This window comes from Kryptolebias marmoratus, linkage group LG5 (assembly GCF_001649575.2).
Source record: "Kryptolebias marmoratus isolate JLee-2015 linkage group LG5, ASM164957v2, whole genome shotgun sequence".
NCBI classification, from domain to species: domain Eukaryota; kingdom Metazoa; phylum Chordata; class Actinopteri; order Cyprinodontiformes; family Rivulidae; genus Kryptolebias; species Kryptolebias marmoratus.
Window position 1 is genome coordinate 15,067,846 of NC_051434.1, and position 25,792 is coordinate 15,093,637.

Below are 25,792 nucleotides of genomic sequence, written 5' to 3' on the forward strand. Positions count from 1 at the left end.
ATTAAATTGGCAACATTAAAGTCTATTCACCACAAGTACTGTAAAGCAAAAACACCCAAACACCGATCACAGCCACCAGGGCCTCACAGTCACCTAAAAGGAAGGACAATATTCTGAAACGCATCACATTTGTGGTGCCACATGTTACTGTATTTACCGTAAGCTTTTTTTTTTTTCTTCCCTTTGTCATTCGAACATTTCAAGTTTGTGTTTTAACTCATTTACTTGTTTTGTACTTTCCCTGGCATTTGAACTTTAAGCAATAGTCAAACTTTAGTTTTTAAAATAAGCAACCCCCTTTGAAATGTTTAACTGAATTAAAAGAAGCTTTTCATAATAGCTGTGTCTCTATCTCTTTTTTTTAAATATAATTAGCATTTTTAATCTGTGTTGTGTCAGCCAGTCTCCAGACACTTCTCAGAGCATAAATTAATTAGATACTAGGTGTCTCGACATGCATGTTAAAGGCTGGCTATCTTTTTTTAACTTTGATTTATTTATTTATTTCATAGGAGCACACTCAGAAAACTTTAGCTGATTTACTTTGTAGTTACTTTAACATCTGTTTTTCTTGTCTGCTGAGCTTGCAGTGACTATTTTGCCTTCTTGCCATCATTCACTGTCTATAGTTGTTTTGTCTTCATTTATTCTGTGTTATTTGCCATTTGTGTGTTTCTGTTTCTTGTGTGTTTGTAGCTGTTTTGTGTCTCTGTCAATGTTTGGCATTTACAATTTGGATTTATTTGCCCCCATCTACACTGGAATGGTGTTTTTAAGAACATGCAAAATGCTTTTTTTTAATGCTTCAGCATTGTGTCCACATAGAAACTGTGTTTTGTAACAAATGTTGTTGGTTGGTTAAGAAGGACCCAAGGATACAGGCAGCAGGTAACAGCAGGGATGATAACACATTGCAGACAGGTGGGAATGTAGCTGAAACAAGTATCACTGAGGAAGACATTGGCTGAGAACATGGACAACGAAACCCAAAAGTGCCAGGCTAGACAAGTAACAAAAATGCAGAATAAGAAACAGAAACACTGGCAGAACAGAATAACTGAAAATAGATACATAAACTGAAACTCTGGGAATTACAGAACTCAAAAAAACAGACAAACAAATCAAAACACCAAAAAAAGTCAAACCATGAGTCCCAAAATGTTTTTTTTTCTGTAGCCAGCCAAATGCAACCTTTTGAAACAATGCAATGCCTAAGTTATGATCCTAAGCATGACAGATGTAACAAAAATAATGACAAATTGCATCCTTGCATTTGTGCTGCAGTGTCTAGTTGCTTAACTACAGCAACACATTTGTATACTGTATCAGTTCAATTACCTTGAAGAGCAGATCAACACTTTTTATTCTTACACCAAATAGTCAAAGGCCAAAAGTTTTTTTTTTATTACTTTACTGACCATTCTCAATCAACAATCCTAAAACAACCTCTGCAGAAAAAAAATATGTACAATAGGCTATACATCAAATTTAGAAAAAAGGTAAGAAATTGGAATAATAGTAAGACCAACAGATGCATTAAGAACTTGCCCTGATATGCTTTGAGCATTGTCTGGAAAACCTATCCCTCTAGCTGTCCCTCGCTGAATAATGTGTCTGAAAAGTCTTCATTATGTCTGCATATGTTGGCTGACCCGACTTCCAGTCAATACTGTTCTGCACTTTTGTGGCTTTGTAGTTTAATGTGACCTAAAGTAGAAGTTTCACCCTATCATCACTCTACAGAGAGATTAGATTTCTGCTCTTGTATTCATCATCCTTGTCTTTTTTGTTTGTCCGATTCTTCCGATTTCTTCTTCAGATTGCCTAAGCTTTCTATGCACCATGCCTTGGTTCCTGTTTTGGTGTATTTCGAGGCAGTGTTACAGCACCACATATAGGCCTGGCTGAGTTACTGCAGTTTTTTGGTTTGTCTTCTGCATTTATGTGCGGATGAAAACATTTCTAAAAATGGTGCCATGTTTGCAAGTTTTCAAAAACATCAAATAAAAACGATTGTTTTGAAAAATGTCATTTGTGAGTGGACATGGCCTTAGGTTTTCTGCTTGAATGTGATGTTTTATTCGTTTTTTGCGTGTATTTGTCTGTTATAATTCTGTTTCTTTGTCATTTGGGATTTTCAGAGTTACTCAATGTAGTTTTGTTTCTTTGTGGTTTTCACAGACCCATAGTTGTTTTGTCTCTTGAACATATTAAGTGTATCCTTGTAGTTGTTTAGTGGATGTTTTGCTTTGTTTCTCCTCTTGTTAATCAGTGACTGTGATTTAGGAGCCATATGTGAACCAGGTTACTGAGATCAACTAGTAATTATTCTGAACTCGCAGAAACCATCTAGTGTTATTATTTATCCCTTTATTCTCATTCTCATTTCTTTTCTTTCTCGCTGCTATTTGTTTTTTTATATTCAATAGTAAAACATCTTTGATAATACAATTGTGAATGAAAATTGCACTTGTCATTGCAGAAAAAAAATATCTGTATGCAGGCAAGTGTTATGCAGCATTGCTAACTAATGGTAACTTTTGGCTTTAGTTGTGCAAGAATGTTGGTAAAAGATGAACATACGCAGCCAGGCAATTTATTAACATGCAATTAGTATATATATATATATATATATATATATATATATATATATACTAATCTTCTTCAGATATACCGTAAATTTGGACATTGCATGTTAATAAATTGCCTGGCTGCGTATGTTCATCTTTTACCAACATATATATATATATATATATATATATAACCACATGACACACACACACAAAGAATGCAAAAACAAACAAAAAACATTAGAATTTATAAAAGTTTCCTCTTTATTGCTTTGGGATGACTGTAACATCCAAAACAGCAAACTACTTCTTTTTTTTTTTCTTTACAGATGATTACATAAAGACAATAAATAGCTTTATTTTGACAAAACTAAATCAGTCTTCTTGTGGAAAGTTGACAGTGGCATAGAAAGCACAAGTGAACTGTTAACTAATTTGTTCTGAAGAAAACTTATTTCCGTGGGACCCGCACGTTTCTCACAGTTTCCATTAGCACAGGGTTTTGTTGGTGCATATCGTAACCCATTCCTTTTTTTTTTCTACACATAATAATCAACACACATTTACAAAGATTTACAGCACTGCATTGTGGGAGATGGGGAGTGCCAATTGGGATATGCTGTTGCCAGGCAACAAGAGGAAGAGAAAAAGCTAGTCATTAGTTTCTAAAATGAGTTTTAGGTAGCAAGCAAGGGATTGGGACTGGGAGGTTACATGAGTCAAATCAAGGATCCACTCAAAGTTTTTGATCAAAAGATATCTTTTATAATACAGTACTGAGTGAAAATAAAGACTGAAATCATTATTTTTGTACAGTTTTAAGGTTTTAATAATTAAAACACAACATTTTTCATATATTTGAAACCAATAAAGTGACCATGATCTTAAAAAAAGCACCTTTCATCGTGTTTGATTTTCAGCTCCTCTCAGCCCATACTGATGATAATGTGTTGGTGGGAGACAAGGAGATGCAGTCTGAATCTGTCCCTGTGTCACTGCTGGTACAGTGAAAGGATATTTGGAAGGGACTGACACTGATATCATCCAAAAACACTGAAGAATTTTAAAGGGTGTAGGTGGCAGAGAGCTGCTGTTGTCATGGTGATGTGTGGGAAAAAGATCATGATGTCCCACCAGTCAAAACTTCCGGTTCTCAAATCTAGGGATGAGGGGGCTAAACATCCAGTCACTGTGTCATCATTGTCCCCATCTCTCATTTTTGCTGTTGTCCAACAGAGAAGAGTGGTCTCTCGCCTTTTTTTTTTTATTATTACTATTATTTCCCACTCTCCCGGGTGTTGTGAGCTGCTGATGTGAGAGACGAGTCTCTAAACATTGGGTCCTTTGATTGTTCCTGCCTCCTGTAATCTTGGTGAGGTGTATGCCGATGCAGCCAGACACATTGCTGCCTCGCAGTACCCTAGGAGACCCGGGAGTCCAGGCTTACCAGGGCGACCAGCCTCTCCGGCAGCTCCCTGAGGTCCTCTCTCTCCAGGCCTGCCGTCTCGGGCTACACCATCAATACCAGGAGGACCTGTAGAAAGATGGATTCTTTTTACTGATTTCCAGAAATCAATAAAAATAACATCTAAGATTCATTTTGGTGATGGAAAACCCCAGCACAGACTTTGATTGCACGGGTAAATTACATGTCCTCATGTTTAAGTTATCTGTCTCTGTGCACAAGAGAATGCATGTTTGAATTAGCTTATACTGTTGCAGTCCTTTCACATTCTCATTCAAGAGCATCTGTTAAATGACTGGAGTTAATGATGCCTTTAAAATTCCTTTCAGCAGCCTCTCCTGTGGCAAAAGATGTAATGCCAAGTCCTTCAGTTGCTTATTGTCCCTTTTGTCTTCTGTACCTCTGCCTTCCCATCCACCATTTTTCCTTTAATGAACATTTCTAACTGCTTCATAAAAAGCCTGACTGCATGCAGTACGATGCTTGTTTTTTACATTGAGCTGAGGTGGAAAAGTAGTTGCATGTAAACAAAATATGACAAACTGCAACCGAAAACTAACTTTGTGAATAAATCTTCCATTGAAAGTTTGTTGAACTGATACAGAGTTACTTCGAACTCTAAGGTGAAACCAAAATACATTTTTTAGAGGAAACTGTGCTACAGAACAAAAAAAAAAAGCTTTTCTTTCTTTTTTCCTTATTTATTTTTTGTTTGTTTGTTTTACTAGGAAAAAATAATGAATTAATAAAAGGAAATAAATTTGTTTTTGATCAGTGTTAGCACAGTCCAGATGATGAAGAGGATTTGTTATCGGATTTTAACATCTGACAACAAATTTAGATCAGAGGTGGTGCATTTTCGATGCGTGGATTTAAGTCCCACCTATTCCCATGTTGCATACAACATTATGTTTTTTTAAAGCAGGAAATAGATAATTACAGTTAAATATGTTAAAATTGAAAATTTGAACATATATAAGCAATCTAAGAACTATGTGTATCAACAAGAGTCATTGTCTGAAAAATATATCTTTCAGTGGTTTTAACTGTTTTAGTTTTAAAGCACCACATTGCTAGTGCACAGTCCTTGGTTCCAAAAATACAACATAGCAGCTTCTGGCTTCAATTTCCTGCAACAAGTGAAGGAGAGGACACTTGGTGTGCCAGTATAATATGACTATGGTGTGGCCCTTATGCTGATTTCTGTCATACAAAAATAAAACAATTTATATCAGTGTCCTTCTCAATCCCTCACTTGTAAGTTTACCAAAATTAACATATTTATGTCAACAGTGTTTTGCCATCCAAAAGTCACAATTTAATTTACCCACATCATGGCTGCTAGGTCTATATGGAAACTTGCTAAGACAGTTGAAAAACTACTATATTTATGACCTCACTACAACTTTAATACAGAACATAGTCCCTACCTTGTATTCCTGGGGGTCCTGTTGGTCCTGGGTGAGCTCTACCTGGATCCCCTCTCTCCCCCTTTGCCCCTCTTTTTCCTAGTCAATATGGAGCATGTGAAGACATTAGTAAAAAGTACTGGTAATCTACAAATGTATCATGTTGTTTATTTTTACCTTTGAGCCCTGTGTTTCCAATCTGCCCATGCACTCCAATGATACCAGGTATTCCACGGGGTCCTGGTAAGCCATGTGGACCCTGAGGGCCAGGTGATCCTGGTGGTCCAGGAGGCCCAGGAGGTCCCATTACACCTGCACCACCGAGCACGGCTCTCTTTGCACTCACTGCCACCGCTGCAAGCTTCTCTGTTAGAGAAAAAAAACATAGCATAATCATTTTTTATTAACCTTTGATAGCTGGCAACTGGCTGCTCAGGAGATGAAAGCAGTTTTGGAAAATGAGCTAATCTAATCTACCCCGCAGACATCAAAGGTGAATATTCAGCTCTGGATGCTCACCCTGCATCATCTTTAGAACCACTTCAATAATATGCTGGTCAGATGCATCACGTCCCTGGAGAGAGAAAGACATGAATGTGAATTGCAAAGATATAAAAACGTAAACATAAATGCTGTAGTGAAAGCTAAAATGGACTTACTGGTGGCCCCAGAATGCCCGGCATGCCAGGTATCCCTCGCTCTCCGTTGAGTCCCCTTGGACCAGATAGCCCTGGCGGACCCTGATCTCCTGGTTTACCAGGGTCTCCAGTGGGTCCATTGTGCCCAAGGTCACCCCTAATTCCTTGCTGCAAACAGAAGAACATCAAATAATTTATGTTTTATGAAAAGAAAAAAAGAAAAAAGAAACTGTTAAATACTGTTAAAAATAAAACTGTTCAAAGTAAAAAAAAAAGACAAAGCAAGTCTAACAGCCATCACTTTTATATATAGAGGTATTCTCACCTGTCCTTTGGGCCCAGGTTCACCAGATATACCCTGCCACAGCAAAGACAAACAGCCATTATCACCCCATCAAATATTTATGCTTCAGAGATGCTCATCCAGCAGTAACTAAAGAAAGAATGTTGTAAATGAATATTGAAATCTGGCTTCAAAGAGCCAATGTGCATCACTGCTTTACCGTGATGTAAACAACTTACTCGCCATCTGGATTATTACTAGAACTTGTATGCAAATTTAAAAATAGGCATCCTCTTCCTAACTTTGTTATGCTTCGAATATATTCTCCACTTCATCATTCTGTTTTGATGTATTCAGAACCAACTATTTAAACCTTCTTATCTAAAGACTGAAAGTTTTTTAAGATCCAGAGACTTTGTCATGGTTATTTATAACAAGAAGCTGGAAACAGCTTTGGACTGTGTAATAATCTTTACCTTTTCGCCTTTCTCGCCAGCCAATCCCTCAACGCCAGGGTCACCCTAAAAGCAACAGAACAGGAAACATGAGGAGGAGAAGAAAGGGATTTGTGAGCATGGTGCTTCAGGTTTTCTGTTTCTGACAACCCAGTTTAACAGAGAAAAACAACAACAACAAACAAACAAACAAACAAACAGCAGCAACAACAAAACAAGGTTACTCACTATGTCCCCCTTTGGACCAACTTTGCCTTGGAAACCCTGAGAGAAGAGTAAATGTAAATGTGATCAAATCTAGAATCTAATATTCCTTAGAAAACACAAAGAAACTGTTTACTGATTGAAGACAGTGACACTAGAGATTGAAAAGTAAGAAAAATGTTGTCTCATCTCTGAAACAAGGAAGATGTGGAAGCTTGAATTATCATTTATATTGCTTGCCTTATTCAATAATCTGCTGTAGATTCATTTGAGTTTTATTCACAGATAAGCACTGCCCCCAATGGACAGGTTTGTTTCACTACATTATTATATTGTGAAGATGGTACAGTTTTCACACAGCAATAGAGCAACTTTCTCATTTGCAAAAATGCACAGACCTTGTCTCCTTTAATCCCAGGAAGACCCTGTGCACCTGGAACACCAGTGGGGCCTCTTTCTCCTTTGCTTCCCTGTTGGAATACATTCATTTGTTAAAGGTAGATCCTGCATTCATCGTAAAATGTACTTGAAAAATGAGGCTTACATGTTTGCCGACTCCTCCCTGTGGCCCTACTGGTCCTCGCTGTCCTCTGTCACCCTACAGAAGTTTTTGAAAGTGAGTTAGCCTGGTTTAAGGGATCAGCTTTTGGTGTTTTTTAAAGTAAAATCATAATGTTTTACCTTAGGTCCAGGAATCCCTTCCATTCCAGGCTCACCGGGAATACCAGGCTCCCCCTAACAGGGATACAGTGAATTAGTACAACTGTTTCCCCTGTTGCACAATAAATTTTGGCATACATGTAACTTGCATACTCTTACCAAAGGTCCAGGAGCACCAGATGGGCCAACAGAACCCCTACGACCTGCTTCCCCCTAGAAAGAGTTTGTGTAAATAAATAAATAATAAAAACAATAATATAAAATAATATTAATAAAAACACATGGAAATGCTTATATAAACAGATAATAATAACCAATATGGAAAATGACAAACCTTAACTCCAGCTTCTCCCTTTGCCCCGGAGGTGCCAGGTAATCCCTACAGACAGAATTAACAAGACCTTACAGTAAAGTGTTGCAAACGACACTCAGCTAACACCACATCAAATTTTAGCTCAACATCTTTAATATTGCCTGAGTTATAGCCATTTCTGTGTTGGCGTAGGTGGATTGGCTGTGGTGGCCATCTTAAATTGAACTGACTCTAAAAGTTTATTAGTAGTTACAACCCATTATTACTTTCTGTGTTTTAATGCCATTTTTCCAGTTTTTTATGGTATATTTTGCTAACACATATACATATCATATACATGGCAACATTTTAAACAAAGTTCTTGCACAACTGTTAATATTCAGCTAAGTTCATAATGACTTTTAAACCCATTCTGTTTTAAAATATTAACCACCTTGAAATAAGTAGTTTAACTTGGGGGATGACTTTTAGCTATTATCACAACACAGTTTAAATACTTAATAAAACCATAAACAAATGACTTGTGAACCAAATCGACACACCTCACTATTTGTGTTTGTGTGTCTCCATCTATGACTGTATCATAGACATACATAAACAGACTAACTTCTTGTTTTTGAGTGTGTAGCAGTGTTGGTGTCACAGCAGTGATCACACACAATAGTGACCATAACATGCTCCATTACCCTATAGTCAAAATAAAACACACACACACACACACAACACCCTCCTATGTTTCCTAGTTGTCTGATTGTGATAAATGGTCTGCAGAGGGAGAAGAGTGCCTTTTCAAGGTGGTTTATATTTTAGAACAGAATAGGTCAAAGAGTCATTGTTAAACTGAAAGACTGCTCATGAACCAGATTGTACTATATTTACAGGTCGTTTCAGTTAAGCTTTTGATTTATTTATTTGTGTGTTTTAGCTTTATTTAACTATTATATATACCAGATTGACCCAAGTGATCTTAGTGACAATAAGTGTGTATTGAACATATATTGTGTTGTTTGTGACATATAAACAGTACACCATCCCCCACAATAATAAAAGATCACTCACTGCTGCTCCCTGAGGCCCAGGAGGACCTGGCATACCAGGCTGCCCAGGAGCTCCCTAGAGAGAGAGAGAGAGAGAGAGAGAGAGAGAGAGAGAGAGGGAGAGAGAGAGAAAGATACGGAGGGAGAGAGCATCTTTAACTCAAAATAACAATCTTTTTTGGTTATTTTATGCAGCAGACACAAGTTTACTTTGATTCCAGGTATTCCAGGTGTGCCGTCTTTTCCATCAATCCCTGGCAGACCCTGAAAAAGCAAGCAGATGTGTCAGTGGACTTCATTTATCAGTTGGCACAGACTTCAAACACAAACAAACAAACCAAATGCTTTCACTCACATTTTCTCCCTTTTTGCCAACTGCACCTTGAGGACCCTGAATACCTCGGCTGCCCTGCAAAAAATATTCATATCTACCTCAGTGTATTTATTGTGCACATCAGAATATTTTCCTTCATTCAAGTTCTGAAGAGTAACTGTTTTTTTTTTTTTTTTTACAAAATACAAACAAAAAAGAAGGACATGAGAAAAGTCTCCCACTTTATCTCCCTTGTCTCCTGACTCTCCAGGTGGTCCTCTAGGTCCCTCTTCACCCTGCAAAACAGAAGAAATAGTACTTTAGAGTATTTGAGATGTATTGCTTATCTAAATCTCTGTGTGTGCACGTGTGTTTGTGTGCTTGTGTGTGTGGTGGGGTTTCTCACAGGAGGTCCAGGAATTCCTACAGGTCCACTGATGCCCTTGTAGCCACGAGGTCCCTGCCGGAAAACAACAAAGTGCAATCAATCACCTCGTATCAGGGAGAAAGCTAAGCCGCAGAAGCCCACTATTCATTGTGATAAAAGGATAATTAGTGCTTAACTCACTCTACTAATGGGAGCTGCACCGAGAGCCAGCTACTTTTGTTTTGGCACTAAGCCGGGGTGCTAACTTGGCTAACTCGGCTAATGTTAACAGTAAGACGGATGGCTTCAACGGATCATTAACTACAGATGGAGGCACTATGGACCCAGCCACCCCAACTCATTAGAGAAAGAGAGAGATTTGTGTTAGCATCATTTCCATATGTCCCCATTGCTGGTAATGGATGGTGTTTGTATAGTGAAAGCCAGGTTGGGCTGTGGCTTTTTGGTGTTCATCTTAGAAGTATAATGGCCTTGAATCTAAAACACAAAAAAACATTCAATTTCCATGTAAATATAATAGAATAAGTGTGTGGCACTCACTGCCTCTCCTTTGGGACCCATCATTCCTGGATAACCCCTAAGACCTGTTGGACCCTAAAAGGGAAGGTAAAACAATGTAAATCAACAGCTGGTCTTTGAACATTACCAGGTCAAAACACTCAGGTTAAAACATGCCAGAACAATCCTTGTTTATAGCATACCGGGGGTCCTGGGATGCCTTGTTCCCCAGAGAGCCCGACATCTCCCTTAAATCCCTAATAAAGAAAAAATGAAACAAGCATATTAGTTATGCATTTTTTTCAGACATGTAGGAACTTTTACTTTGTCTTATGTGTAGATTTGATTTAAAACTTTAAGTCTTAAAAAAGACTGTGTTTCTGATGGTTGTTTGTGATGCCTTAACTGGCCTTTGATGGTTGTATGTTGTGTACTTGCTGAGTCATACTTGATAGCAATCTAGCTGAAGCTAATTAGCCAGCAAGAGAAAGCTAATCAAAAATTAATGGCCCAATTCCAATACTCAGACACACAGACTTTAAGGTAAATGGGCTGTACTTATATAGCGCCTTTCTAGCCAATCAGGCCACTCAAAGCGCTTTACAACACAATCTGTGTCCTCATTTCCCCATCCACACACACATTCATACAGCACTCTACTAGATAGCTACAAAGCTTACTTGAATAAATCATTCTGTAATCATTCTTTAGATCACATTCATACACCGATGGGGCACACATTGGAGGCAGTGAGGGGTTCAATGTCTTGTCCAGGGACGCTTTGACATGTGGCATACTGGTGGAATCAAACCTCCAGCTGCCTCAATTGAGGACAACTGCTTTAACCACTGATCCACAGCTGCCTGCCTGTTAAATGTTGAACATGGAATCTGTCTCACTGTCAAATCATCCGGCCTCTGATGTAAACATTTTAAAGCCTCTTTGCACATCTTTTTTAAATTTATTTATTTTTTATCTTAGTATCTGCTGACTATCTATTCAGACACAACAAAATTAGTATCATGTAAACACAGTTGTTAATTGAGCCTCACATATAAAGTAATACATGTTTGGAGTAGGGAAGAACTGAGATACTAAATCTATTTTCTATTTTCATTTTAGAAAGAAATGGTAACTGAAGCGTTGGTCTTTTCCAGTATGTAGGACTTTGGGGTCAGGTAAGGCTTGACAATATTACCAGCTCTGATTCCTAGGTTCAGAGGGAACACTTAATACACATATGATTGACAAATCCTGGCTACTTTATATACTAGTTATTTTGGCAATTATCCATGATTGCAGAGTTGTTTGCATTTTCTGTGAAACATTCCCAAATATTTTAGCATGTCCATAGCTCCACAGATTTATTTGTGAACATGTATTCTGAAAAAACAAAAACATACTGCATTGTTTTAACATACTATACAATGCCAAATGTTTGCGTGCAAAACTAAATGTAACTCAGACTCCCCCCCTCTTCAAACCTTGAAAATGTAGCAATGGAAGGAATACCACAGTTAGTCGAAGACCATGAGGAGGGAAACAGAGGACGCAGAAAACAGAGTTAAAAGGAGGAGGATGATTCGCTGTGTCGACCCCGGAAGGGAACAGCCAAAAGAAAAAGAAGAAGGAGGAAGGAATACCACAGCAAGGTACATGCATGCTATACACACTTATTAAACACTGTGACGACGAAGACAGGTGGACTATCAAACAGATGCTAAATGTTATTGTTGTGTGTAGCTGATTCCACATAAAACAATATCACTTATGTGAAAAGGCATCATCCAGATGTAAAGACTACTGGAACAAGAAGAAGAAAAAACAATCTAGGGTGCAAGCTAAGCTGCCTATTGTATTCAAGCACCCACTGACTAACAACTCAGACATGGCAAAAGCAGAAACAAAGACTAAGTAGCTGTCATGCAACCGTACTCAGCTCTTGATAAACAGATTTAAACACATGCTGAAAGCAATAAAGTGCTGTTAATAAGTTCATATTTGTCATAATTTTAAACCGCAGCACACTAGTATTAGTTCTTAAAGTCCAAGCAACAGTTGTCCACCATTCACCCAGGGCTTCTGCTATTGTTCTCAAATGATGGATGAACATCCAGGGCAAACTGTTTGCTACGTTACAGCTTGCTGCAGGATGCAAAGCTATGTTTTGCAAACTTACTGATTTACAAACACATATGCACACATCTGACAAAACAAATCTAAAAAAAAAAAATGTTCAGATGGAAATGAGAGAGACAAAACTCTAGACCCAACACATGTGCTAGAAAAAAAAGATAAAAAAGGTGGGGCTACCAGGTGATTGACAAGTTGTGCATGGGTTAGCATGTTTTGTTATATTATTGACTGATAATTTGAATCAAGAATCATAATTAAAAACAATAGCCACAATCATTAAGTCTTTATAACAGTTGGTCCCAAATCAATAGATGAGAATGTTTATTTTCTTATAGCCTAATTTCACATTTGTGTGTGTATTTCTGCTGCACCTAAATACTAAAATAAAATTAGCTCCTAAAATGTTAAAGTACTTTAATATCTATCAACAATAATGTCTGAACATTCTCATCACTGTTGGACAATCTTCTCTGTTTAGTGAAGGCTGAGGTTATGAGCCCTTTACTCTTCAGCCTATCGGAGATAAAAATAAAAGCCTACTTCAGTGTTTCATTCAGTATTGAATTGGTATTCAGAAAATACCATAATTCCACAGAGAGGATCAGAGTTTTAGTTTAAGCAGCAAGTGTTGATGCTAAAAGCTCTTGATGGGCTGTTTTTAAGGAGAAAAAAAAGAAGACCTTAAGGTCTTAAGTTAAGGTAGGTCTTAAAAAAAAAGAACTAGTCATGCTCATGAGGAGTGGTTACTGGGTGTGCTAAGCGTTTTCAGCATCAAGTGCTGCCAGAAGGTTCATTGTAGGGGAAGATCAGAGGCTAACTCCTGTGGCTCGGCTAGCCGCTCCCTTGGAGCTCACAGTGAGCTCATTAGCTCTGCTTAAAACGGCAAGGTGAGAGGGCTGTGTGAACCCTGACTCTCTCATCCTCCCCTTCATGTACTTGGCTCCTCACCACCTCTTTCATCTGCCTAGGTGCAAGCAGACTGCACGGCCAGGGCCCAGCCTGACTAATCGCAGTCAGATTAGTGCAGTCATGTGCCTCAGGGGGCTTCATTAAAACTAATCCTTGCCTCCTCTGGTTCTCAATGGTGGCTGAGTGTGCAACACTGTACAACATAAACATGCTTCAGTGTTTGAGTGGATGTCTGCACTGTGTGGCTCACCGGTTTCCCTATGCTGCCAGGGTCCCCAAGAACACCAGCACGTCCTTTATGTCCCTAGAGAGAAGATGACAATGATGGAGTTAAGATGGTGATATAAGAACTTTTTTATTGAAAAAATCAATAAATAAATAAAAAATCAGACATACTCCTCACCTTAACACCCTGCAGTCCCTGTGGACCTTTAGGTCCTGCTGGGCAGTTGAGAGGACACTGTTGTAAAGATTAGGAAAAACAAAAAACCAAACAAAAACAAACTTGGATTAAAAAATGTGAACCTACGTTCAAATTGGTTTAGAACTAGATACATATGATACCTTACCTGGAAGTCTGCACTACCTTCATCTAAACCAATAAACCTTCCTGGAGGTCCCTGGACAGAGAAAGGGACACATGAATAAAGAAAATCTACTGGTCACAGTTGGCAAAGTGTTGCCTCTTCTCTTCTGAGCTGAGTAAGCACTTCCTCCATCTTTTCATCCATTCTTCCCCCTTTCTTTCCATCTCTCCCTTTATAGATTAAGTTTGGAAGTGAAGTATCTCCAGGGACTGATGTATTACTGCCACAGTCAGTTGAGACACCCCAACTGATCTAATATGGGTTTATTTGTCCTAGGACAGCACTAAAGCTAAACAAATATACTCCCCTGGGCTGGGAACATCACTTTCAATGAAGACACCCTTTCCCCCCCCGACACCTTTTTGAAGACTGTCAGAGATGCACACAAGGGAGTATATACACCTTAAAAGCATAACTGTTTTTAGTGCCTCATCACTTTAAGTCTATTGGGACCTGTTCAAGCTCTAGCTGCGGTAGGTATTTTATTACATTTAAAATAAACATATTAACTGCTGCTTTTGCTGAAACAAACAAACATTCTGCTCGGCTTTACCACTTTGTCACAGCTTTTGTTTTACACCACAATCTGATTCAGCAATAAAGGCAGCTGATTTAGGCTCAGAGAACTACATGCTTGATTAATGCTAATGGGCTCCTGTTAGCTTATATACCACTGGTGTCTAGTGCTGGTCATGGAGGGCCACAATTCTGCATGTTTTAGTAGTTCCCCTGCTTTTCAGCAGGTCTTCAGGTTCTGCAGAAACCTGCTAATCACTCATCCATTCAAATCAGGTGTGTCAAAGCTGAGAAACATCTAAAGCATGCAGGACAGTGGCCCTCCAAGACCAAGCTTGGACACCACAAGTCTAGATCTTGTTAGTAATCTGACTCCTTTGCATTATATGAAGTCAACTTTTTCTTTGCACAGTATATAAACAATTTGACTGGGTAAGAGGGAGATGATGGAATGTGGAAATTGCTAATATCTGGGATTACAGTATAAGAAGGAGTTGCGTAGTTTGTCCACAAGAACACAGCTTAGAAACACAAATGAACAGAAAGTGATCATATAAAGTTACCTTTATATTTATTATTCTTTTTTTCCTGCTTGCTTTCATGAATTTCAAACAAATAGATCAACAAATAATACTTATGGAACACTTTACAATGCAAAGGCTTAACTGACTATTAAGGTTGACTATTCACAATGTAGTCAAAGCTGAATTCAATGTTATTTCACCCATTTTCTCTTCATATATTTCAAAATACAGTCAACTTTGTTATGTTGCAAGCCACAGTCAGTTTTGTTCTGTATGGCAAAACCCGAACGAACACTTACCGGCTTGCCTGGAGGTCCAGGAAGTCCTGGAGATCCAGGTGGTCCCATTATGCCCTGGAAGAAGGTGAAAGAGGGGAATAGCCATGAATGAAAACATATATAAGAACTGTGTTAATGAATGTTAGCATGTCATATAGACCTTAAGTTTAACTGCAGCTGGTGTGTTACCTTTGGACCAGGTCGTCCAATTTGACCTGGAAGACCAATTGGCCCTGGAGCACCCTATTCATGGCATAGAGAATAGATGCAGAAGAGAACATGACATGTAAATATTCAATCTGCTAAACTAATTTCTACCCAAATAAAAGTAAAAGGTATGATAAGAGAAAACCATCAGTGTTTAATACCCAACATGCTACTTACAGCCAGACCTGGAAGACCAACTCCCTGTGTGAAAAAAAAGAGACAAGGGGGAGTTAAATGATTGCACAAGTAGAAACAATTATCTAAGTGTAAACTTGTTTTTGTGAAAACCAATTATCAACAACTGCAGTAATTTGGTAATGCATGTATACAGTGTTGATGCAGACTAAAGAGTGCACACAAAGAGAAGCCAATCAGTTTGCGTTTGGTGTGTCTTTTTCCTGGAATTAATTATAAACAAAGTAATTAAGAAAGTACGTCTTCACAGAGGAAGAACAGCCCAAAGGGCAGGATCTCTTGTCAGAGCAGCGTAAGACAGCTGGGTGTTCAGCACAACCCCCAGACACGGCGGCTGCTAATGCTAAACAAAGGATTAACTAATAGTGTTGCATTCAAGCATGTCATTGAACGACTCTGGACTTCTACGGGAAGAAGTGGGGTATATGGAGACTGAGCACCATCTAGTGGTGTCAGACAGTGCTACACGTCATGCATAGCTGGTGTGCATGAATCAGTTCCATGGTATTACAGCCAATGTGCCTCCACATTTCTGCTGTCAGTTGAAGAAACATATGTCACATCTGGATAAACAAAAACCAAAAATGGGGGAACAGCTGGTTAGACATTCAGACATGACTAAAAAGGGTAACTGGTAGTTTGCCGTAGGAGACCAGCTGGGTTACAATATGCCTGTTAGTAAACCAATAATTTATCAAACAATGTTCAGCCCACTCAGTCATAACTCAAGTATCACAGCAGCTTCATGAGGTTTTTCTGTTTAACAAGTCATATCTAATTTTTATATCACATTCTTGTTTCAGTAATAAAGGTATACACCAGTTAGCCATAACATTATGACCATCTGTCCAGTAGGACCTACTTTACCTGCAAAACAACTCTGATATGCGAAAGTCTAAAATCTACTAGACCTATGATTGTATACTACAATATATCTTGTTCAAAGCCATCAGCAGCAAATTCTTTAAGATGACGCAACCTTGCATCAAACTGGATTATGCAGTACATCCCAGAGAAGATTATTTGGAAAAGAAAAAAAAAAGATTTTTTTCACAATCTCAAAAATAGTTTAACAATAATCATTTGGAGCTCTTTTTTTCTGCTTTTTTTTCTCCTTTTTTTAGTTTGTCAAGGTACATTTTAAGCTGAGAAATGCAATATGAAAGAGGTATCCCTGACCAGTAGATGTGTTTGTGGAACAAAATATGTGTCAAAATAAGATCCTTCCTTAAACATAGTCATATTATTGTCCATTTGATTTGGCCCAAACGACTAAATTCCTTAAGTTAAAACCAAAACTATATACCTCAGTATGAAGCTGCTGAAGCCTGTTTCTATTAGCACAACCCGCAACAGCAGATTACAATATAGGCAATAATTCATGAAAAAATAAACTCATAAAGTAAAAGCAATCAAAGGTATGAACTCACTGATTTATTCAAAATGAAAAACTGAATAAGTTTACAATTTGAATGATAGTGCATATAACATATAAATTATACATTTATATCATTATAATTGACTTTGTGTGACAAATACTTGATTGAACCTTAGCCTTGATTGGAGCAAGGTGAAATCGATCAAACTGACCATCATCTTTTGAGAGTCATAAAAAGAGTAGCAGACATGGCCAGCTGGTTCTGTTTTTCTTCATCGCTGTTGCAGGGTTATCTGAGCCGCAATTCCTTTGTTAAATAATTGTTGAAGGATGGATTTTGTTGCAGAAAATTTGTGCTAAAGGCCATCTGATTTAGTTTGGATTCATTATTAAAACCCTGACAATTTAAAATGAGATACTCACTGGAGGTCCAGGTTCACCACTTGGACCTAGTTGACCCTGTAGACAAGAGGAAACAGACCAGTGATTATACAGTATGTCAAAGTTTTTAATTTGAATATAAGAGTCATTAATTTTAAATGACTAAAGTTGGCAAAATACAGTCATTGTAAAAGAAAGAACACCTGTTATGGCAGTGGGCAATAAACAGGTTCAGGTTTTTTCCTTAGTAATTCTGATTTATTGGTGTGCTTGGGATCACTGTATTGTTGCTTGACATAGTTGAGTCATTTTTCAGTTGTCTGACACATGGTCTCACATTTGACTCTAACTTAAATTAATATATGTTCAGTGACTGCAATGTGATCAGATTCTGTGGCTGCGAAAACAAGCCCAAATCATCAACCCTCCAAAATCCTACCTAACAGTTGGTATGAGGTATTTGTGTTTGATATGCTGTACTTGTGCTGCTATGTTCTAGGTGCTATGCTCCAGCGGAAGATTGGCAACATGCTTGACTATTTTCCACTTAATCTTTCTAACTAGACGGACAGATTCCAAAATTGTTTAGAAATGGCCTTATAACCCGTCATGGACTGATGTGCAACAGCAACTGCTTGCATGTATCTTCCAAACTATGAAAAGTTGTGTTTACAAAATGTAAAGACTTGATTAATATTATGTTATGAAACAAAAGCCAAATTAAACACCCTCCTCTCCACAACTGCGCCTTGAGATCTTGTCCATCAACACCACACACAGAAGCAAAGAGGATGTGGTTCTGTTGTGCGTCTTCTAACCATGAGCTTTAGCATGCACTGGGGTGGTTTCCAGCAGAGTGTTCAGCAGCTCAGATGAGATTTAGCTCTTTTAAGTCAGAGCCCATGGTTTTCAGCGGTTAAGAGGTGAAATGCTCTCTCCAGGTTGGAGATGAGGCTCCCCCTCATAGAGAGGAGCATAAGTATCATGGTGTTTTGTTAACTAATGAGGGTAAACTACAGCAGGACATGGATCAAGAAGACTGGGATCTCATCCACAGTAATGAGGATGTTGGTCTGGTCCAACATAGTCAACAAAGAACTAAACTAAAAGACAGAGATCTCAATTTACTGGTTCATCTAAGTTCCAACCCTATGAGGTATGGATCATGACCAACAACAAGATCCCAGATGCATGCTGAGGTGAGCTTCCTCCGTAGGGTGGCAGGGTTCAGTCTTAGAGATAAAGTGAAGAGCTTTTTGCATCAAAAGGAGTCATTGGAGGCTTAATCAGATAAACATCTCTAAAGAAAGGGGTTAGTGCTATTATCCATAACATAACTGAGTCAGAGTAAAGGAGAACATTATGCAGTTCCAACCTCAAACTTTTCAACACAGCTGTGGTGTAACGAGTGTAATCTATTCAGGAAATGGTTTAAACACTTGCCTTTGAGCCAGGCCTCCCAACAGGACCACGGTCACCCTTTGCTCCAATCAAACCCTAAAGACAAACAGAAGGGCAAAATAAACTGCACATGAGTTCAGAAGGAAACCATCATTGACTTATTTTTTTTCTAGAGGCTACATGTGACCTTACAGAATGGGTTTGGCACATATTTGATTGTAGCTGATGCTGTTCTTGTAAGTAACTGGGTGAATACTTTAGAGTGATATTGCAGGGTGGGGGGATTACTGGCTAAATCTCTAAAGAATGTGTGTGTGTTTGTGTGTGTGGGGTGTGTGTGTGTGTGTATGCTCTTGTTAACATGTTTTCATTTGGCCAAGACATTAAATTTCCTGCTAGTCAAGCCTGAAGCAGTGATATGCACTGACTGACCTCAGAAGCTGCAACGTGATTGCTATCAGATAAATCCAAAACAGGAAGCTCAAAATCATTTTAAATCCATTTGGGTGTCTTTATCTCCATGATTACAAGTGATGTAATTAACATAACAAATGAGGGTTGTATTCCCCCTCCAGTTGTTCAAATAAGTATAAAGTGACAATTATTGAAAATTACCAGTAAGTTAATTGTTAGAAGTTAAATTACTATCAGAAAAGAAAAAGAGTTATGGGATTTAAAGATCCAAATGACAGTGTCATGACACTACATCTGACAATAAATCCTAAACACTCAAGCTTGTGACACTTTCACAGACTTGGAGAGAAACTAATTGTCACACAAAACATAAGGAAATTTGTGTTTGGTTGACTATGTCTATGTTGTAACAACACTACTTGGCAATAAGTCTCTACATTTTAAGTAAAGTAACTTTTAATTGTAACTAATTCCATTTTCTAAGTAACCTTTCCAACACTGCACTTGCACACACTGGGAACCACTCATCACAAAACTTCTCACAATTACTAAATTATTAGAAATCTTTTAGTTTTTTTAATGGTAAGATGTGAATTCAAATTTGTTAAAATGGTTTAACTGCAGTGATGGCGCTTACTTGTTTCTAGATGGATTTAAAAAACAAACAAAAAAAAACAACTTTTTTTGTATCCTCTGTGATCCATATTATTTCTGTCTCATTATTTCTTACACAACAGCACATCTTAGACAACCATCAATTCACTCACAACAATACCATCCTCCCCTGGTGGTCCATCAGGACCCGGCTGTCCCGGCTCGCCTTTTTGCCCCTACAACAAAACGTACAGCAGAGTTGTGAAGAAAACTGTGTACAGGTGAAGCACATTTTAAAGCTGTTATGATGTTATGCTCAAAAAAAAAAGAATAAATAAAAAGCGTTAGGAACTTACTAGTGGACCAGGTGGTCCACGTGCTCCTTTCTCCCCCTGGAGAGAGAGAGGGAGAGAGAGATGTTAACGCTAGTAAACCCAAAGCTATGAATCATCAACTTTGGCAATACAATTATTATAATTAATTAAATACATCATAAAAATGGGCAAACTTGGTTGACATGGTGACATTTAGATGACGTCTCACCACAGACAGTTCATATTATACCAATGAAGTTACACTGATTGTGAAAGCATTTAGACAAAACAGGCAATCATAAATTTAGGGGAAAGGGCTAAATACAAGAAGGTTGCAGTTTCAAAAATCAGCTGCGACTTTTCTGTGCTGAGTTTGTATGTTCTATTTGTGCATGCATGGGTTTTCTCTAGTTTTTTTTTTTCTCTCTCTGTCTTACAGACTAAAATCATGCATGTTCGGTTATTTTGCAACTCTAAAATATCAGCAGGTGTGAGTGAGAGCAAGAATAGTGTTCTGTCCCGTACATACAGTATCTATGTGACAACAAGTCAATTTCGTTTCCAAAGCAAAAATAAATAAAAAAAAACAATAGCAACAAACAAAAACAAACTGTGAACCTGTGTAAAATGAATTATTTATTCATATTTTTTAAGCTATTTCATTGACTTTTATCTATAAAAATAAAATAAAAAAATATATAATGATCAGTCCGTTTCCTGCTCCTCCAGCACAGCAGACTCCACTTTCATCACATTTATGGAACCCGCTTGCAGTTCACCCTTGAAATAACTCGCCTGTATCGCATTACTGTGACACAAACTCCAGACTCGGCTAAGGGTCTCCTCTCAAAAGACCCCTCTCATGTCTTGAACAGAGCTCTTTTGTGACCCATGTGTTTTCATTATTGGTGCCATCTCCTGGTAAGACTCCAGTACTGCAGGGCAACACTCAGTTTGCACAATAAGGAGCTTTGTGCGTGGGGCAAAACTTATTGGGCAAACCTGTGCAGGATACTCACATCAATGCCATCGGATCCAGGAGTGCCAGAGGGGCCTGGTGGTCCTGGTGGGCCTCGAGGTCCAGGTGGACCTATCTGAAACATAGACACACACAAAAAATAAATTATCCCAATGCAATGATGACAAGTGTATTTGCACAGAAACAATTTATTACAAACTGTATATATTGTCATTAATAGTACACTAATTGTGTATAATGTGGTATTATGTTTAATCTAGAAATCGCCACAGAGAAACATATATCCTAAAATGCTGGAGTTAATGTTAAATGTTAATTTTACTATGTATCATACATTTATTATTAATAAATAAAAGAAAATATGTAAAATGTGACAGTAAATTTAGTTAAAAATGTATACAGTCTAATATAAATGAACAAGGAGGCTGTGTATAGTCATTCAAATTGGACTAATGCATAACAACAAATTTGAAGCTTCAAAATATTAAAAAAAATATATTGTAGTAATGTTGTTGTAATGTATTTAATTTATACATTCAAATAGATCATTCAGCTTGAAAGGATCAAACATAGCGGTGACCACAAACAAAAAGAGTTACTGTTGATTAAACCAGGCATGTACAGGAGGTAAAATGAAGGTACTGAGGAGGAATGTGGAAGGAAGGGGTCACGGGACTGCCTCCGTTTACACCACCTCCCCCACCTTAGCCACCTCTGATCTTTTTTTTTTTTTTTTTACATTGAAAATCATCTGGGTATATCAGGAAGTTTGTCACATAAGAAAGCTTTGAATGTTCCAAGTAAAAACAAAAGAATAATCCATGAGAACATCCAAAAGATAACGTCTAGGTGTCAGTTTCAATAGTGGGCTTTCACACATGGTGGGCAAAGTTTGTGCTACTGTTGGTCCACACTGATGTTTATCCTTTGGTCCACACTGATGCCTATCCTTTATAGAGTGCTAAATATGCCAGAACAGAAAAAAAAAAAAGTACATATTTGAATTTATTCTTTCTAGAAATAAATGTCCAGTCTTTCCCGGAGAAGTAATGAGGATGAAGCCTAACCCAAGTCTTCATTCAGACCTTTTGTGCTCAAAAAAAAAAAGTCCATAGACAATAATGCTGATAATACACATACGATAGTCCAGTTTTCTTTATCTCCATTGCACGAAAAAAAAAAAAAAGTCTTGAAACTGTTTTTTTCTGCCACAATAATGCTAATAAATCCAGGTAGTCAACTGTTTACAAATCAGTGTTTCCAGACTTCTTTTTTTTTTAAAAAAAGCCATAATTTCTACCAAGACTGTACAGAATGTATAACTTTGCTTTAACACATTCAAATCCTGTGGGACTTTTTCCGAGGCCTTTAAACCCCTGAATTAGAGAAACAAATCTGAGCCGAGCAGGTCTCACCCTCTCCCGTCCACTCACCACTTGAGCCAGAGCCAGGCACAAGGTCTGCAGTGTAACCCAGGTCTTCAGCAAGGCAGGGAGAGCAGCCATGTTCTCTTTCTCCCCTGTCCGTCTCTCCCCAGGTTGGCAAAATCCTCTCTTCTAGCTCCCCTTCGCTCCTCTCCAGGCCGGCACAGTGCAGAGGGAAGGGGGGAAAAAAAGAAAAATCCTTCAGGAGGAGAGAGCTGAGAGGGGAGAGAGATGGATGGATGAGGAGGGTGGAGAAGGAGTGCAGGGTAAAGGCAGGGAGAGAGGTGTAATCCTGCCCCTACTGCTGGCCTCTAAAAGCAGAAGAGAAAAAATTTTATGCAGCTACTGGACACTGTGGAAAACATATATGATGCATATAAAAAAAATGTCACCCCTTGGATGTTTTATGTTTTTTGTCCTGCCATAAATCAATCATGGTCTATATAAATTGGCTTTCTTAACAAAAAAAAAGATAATAAAGAAAATGTAAAAGTTCTCAAGATGGCCACCACAGACAACTGTCCTTAGAGAACACACAAAAAATGACATTACCTCAGTCAATTTTACAAATATTGAGGTAAATTTTGGTGTGCTAGCACCTGAGTTTTGTCCTCTATGCACACTTTGAGCATTGCACATTGCCCAACATCTTTTCCTAAAACATTGGCAGTAACTGTTGGAGTCAACCCTCTTTGTCTGTTAGCAAACTATATCATTAACCACTGGATGGATTTCAGTGACACTCTCATAAAGGAATTACTTGATGTACTTTTACATCTGATTGGGTTTTGAAGTCAACCCAAGTCAAGACGGCCACCACAGTTAATCAAACTATAGCCTACACAAAAATAAATGTGCATTCCTCAGTGATTTTAACAGATATTTAGCGAAAGTTCAGTGTGGTAATAGCTGATCGTCATTTACAACACATTTTCCAAGTGCTAACAAACTGCATTTATAGAAGATCATGTAATATCACAAGAGATTGTGCATAATGCTATTTCCATGGTTTGACTAAAATAGTTATTACTCCATCCTTTTTCAACATGAGATGGTTTTAGTTTAAAACACTGGCATGAAAGGCAACAGATAAAATGCATTCCTTCAAGAAGAACAATTTTTTTTCTAAACTTACTTGGCAGAGAGGTAATTAAATGTTTTCGAGATTTGTAAAGTACATCCATTTAATAAAAAAAATACCCAGGAGTAAAACAGTAGTAGTAAATCACAAGCCTGTACTGTGCCTTCATTGTTACAGTTGAGTTAAAGCTTTTTAGATATTTTTTTTTGTCTTATTCATTTTAGTACTTTACTGTATAGACAAAAGAAAACTGAATGCTACTCAGAGGAGAAGACATGCAAAAATGAACAGCAGCAAGTTGGAAAATGCAACTTATCTTTTAACCTTGTTGATAACAAACATTTAAAGCAGTTGTTGCAAGCTGTTGATACAGAAATAAGTCTCGCTGCTGACATCTTGTGACCATTTCATACAGAACAACTTCATTCCCATATGGACACAAAGAAGCCTTTGCAACACGAATAATAAGAAAACCAGAAGTGAAAACTTGCTCAACAGTGCCTTCTACAGTTCAAATATTGCACTGTATTAACAAAAAGTATTTTCCACTTGCACCACCAGATGGCAGCACATACACATCGACAGACCCAGAGAGCTTTGGTTGCTATGGAGAACTCCACTGCTGTAGCAGAGCATGGCATTTCTTGTGCTCTGGTGTAGTACATGAAATCCGGAGGGTGCTGAGAGGGGAATGCATCTTTTATTAAATGGTGCTTTATTGTGCTCCTCCGCAAACTGTAGCACAATGCTTAAAACAGCTTATGAGGACACCAGATTAGTGATGGATTATTGGCTTTATTTTGCTTCCTTTTTCTCACTTCTGCACTTATCGCTCCCAAAATTATTATTAGTTCAGAGTCTCACTTGTTTCAAAAGCCAAAAACAACACATAAGTATTTGTTGTTTATTTTATTTTTAACCCCAAAAAAAAGACAAAAAATGACAAAAGGTTAGGGAAGGACTAAAAACTAACTGTGAATTAGGTTGTTCATTTCTGTGGCTCACTGCCATGCAGTAATGTCTAACAAAGTAATAATGTGTATCTGTTAGCAAAATATCACATCCTGGCATATGATATTGATGTGCAGTTAAAACCAGATATTCACATACACCATATTAAAAAAAATAAAATAACAAATTTCCTCTCACTATCTGAGAAAAAAATCAGACTAAACTTTTCCTGTATTAGGTCAGTTAGAATCCCTCAAATTATTTTCATTATTTCATTATGAGTTCCCATCCTAAATCCATCAAATGGTGCCTCGTCTCTCCTTCAGCAACAAATGGCTTGGGTGGACAACCTGTTTGGACCAACGCTTACCATATAGATATTACACAGTGATTTGCAGTGGTTGTGATGGTGGCAGTACATGGAAAAGGAAGAAAAATGGCAGTTTTATTTAAGAAATTACCTGTGATCTGTTTATTTCCTTCAATTGTTAATTTTACTGGTGTTTATATATTTATTTAATATGAGAAAATGTCTTGTCACTCTGTTTCCCTCACATTCTAATTTTAGCTCACCGCTAATAATATATTCAGAGCTGACAATAAAGAACAAAGTGTGTGAACACTTGTGCACACACAAATACAAACATGCATATACACCAGATTAATAAAACATGATATAACTGCCTTGGCTCTTTACACACTCCTTAGTATATATTGCTTCTTAGTGATATTGCTCTTTTAAGATTTTTTTGTTTGTTTTGTTTATAAACATATCATAATGTTTCATATCTGTGGTTAAAAAAAAGCAATTCTGAACTATCTGAAAGTAACTTTCTTTTGTAGTATGTAGTGTATGCAGTAAAAAGAATGTTAGTATTTTAGAACAGCAAAAAAAGAAAACAGGAAAAAGAAAATAAATAAAAGCATTCGTTTAAATACAGGATAATGTTTGGTGACAGGCTTGTATTTTATTTTTATTTTTTAAACAGAGGTTAGCACCTCATTATTTACCTGTGGATTAAAAATGATTTAATATCAAACCTTCCTTAGCTTTGAAGTTCTGGGCTGTATCTATCATTATAACCATATATATTTATTAACTGAAAGTTCACAGAGACAGAAAAAGGATACAAGGAGATTAATTAACCAAAGCAATGACTAAAAAAGAATATGTCAAAACCTAGCTGCAGCTGGAACCAGATGAGGTAGGAAGGTGTCCAGTGGTAGTACTAATTAAATAGCAGCATGAGCACTGCATGGCTCAAATTGTAGCCTTGAAAAACAAGCATG

The 25,792-nt window shown here is 37.7% G+C and overlaps 1 protein-coding gene across 1 annotated transcript; it reads right to left on the reverse strand.

Moving 5' to 3' along the window:
* Positions 1–2,892: 2,892 nt before the first annotated feature.
* Positions 2,893–22,551, reverse strand: col9a2 (procollagen, type IX, alpha 2). Its single transcript, XM_017426936.2, has 32 exons — positions 22,480–22,551; positions 21,087–21,161; positions 20,110–20,145; positions 19,927–19,989; positions 18,788–18,841; positions 17,387–17,422; positions 15,568–15,591; positions 15,373–15,426; positions 15,205–15,258; positions 13,848–13,898; positions 13,682–13,738; positions 13,529–13,582; positions 10,437–10,490; positions 10,276–10,329; positions 9,754–9,807; positions 9,590–9,643; positions 9,390–9,443; positions 9,245–9,298; positions 9,057–9,110; positions 8,019–8,063; positions 7,844–7,897; positions 7,706–7,759; positions 7,569–7,622; positions 7,423–7,494; positions 7,049–7,084; positions 6,842–6,886; positions 6,408–6,440; positions 6,104–6,250; positions 5,964–6,018; positions 5,622–5,810; positions 5,466–5,543; positions 2,893–4,104 (listed from the first exon to the last, which is right to left on the reverse strand). The coding sequence occupies exons 1-32, from the start codon at positions 22,549–22,551 to the stop codon at positions 3,899–3,901; spliced, it is 2,076 nt and encodes a 691-aa protein (XP_017282425.1). The 3' UTR covers positions 2,893–3,898.
* Positions 22,552–25,792: the final 3,241 nt, after the last annotated feature.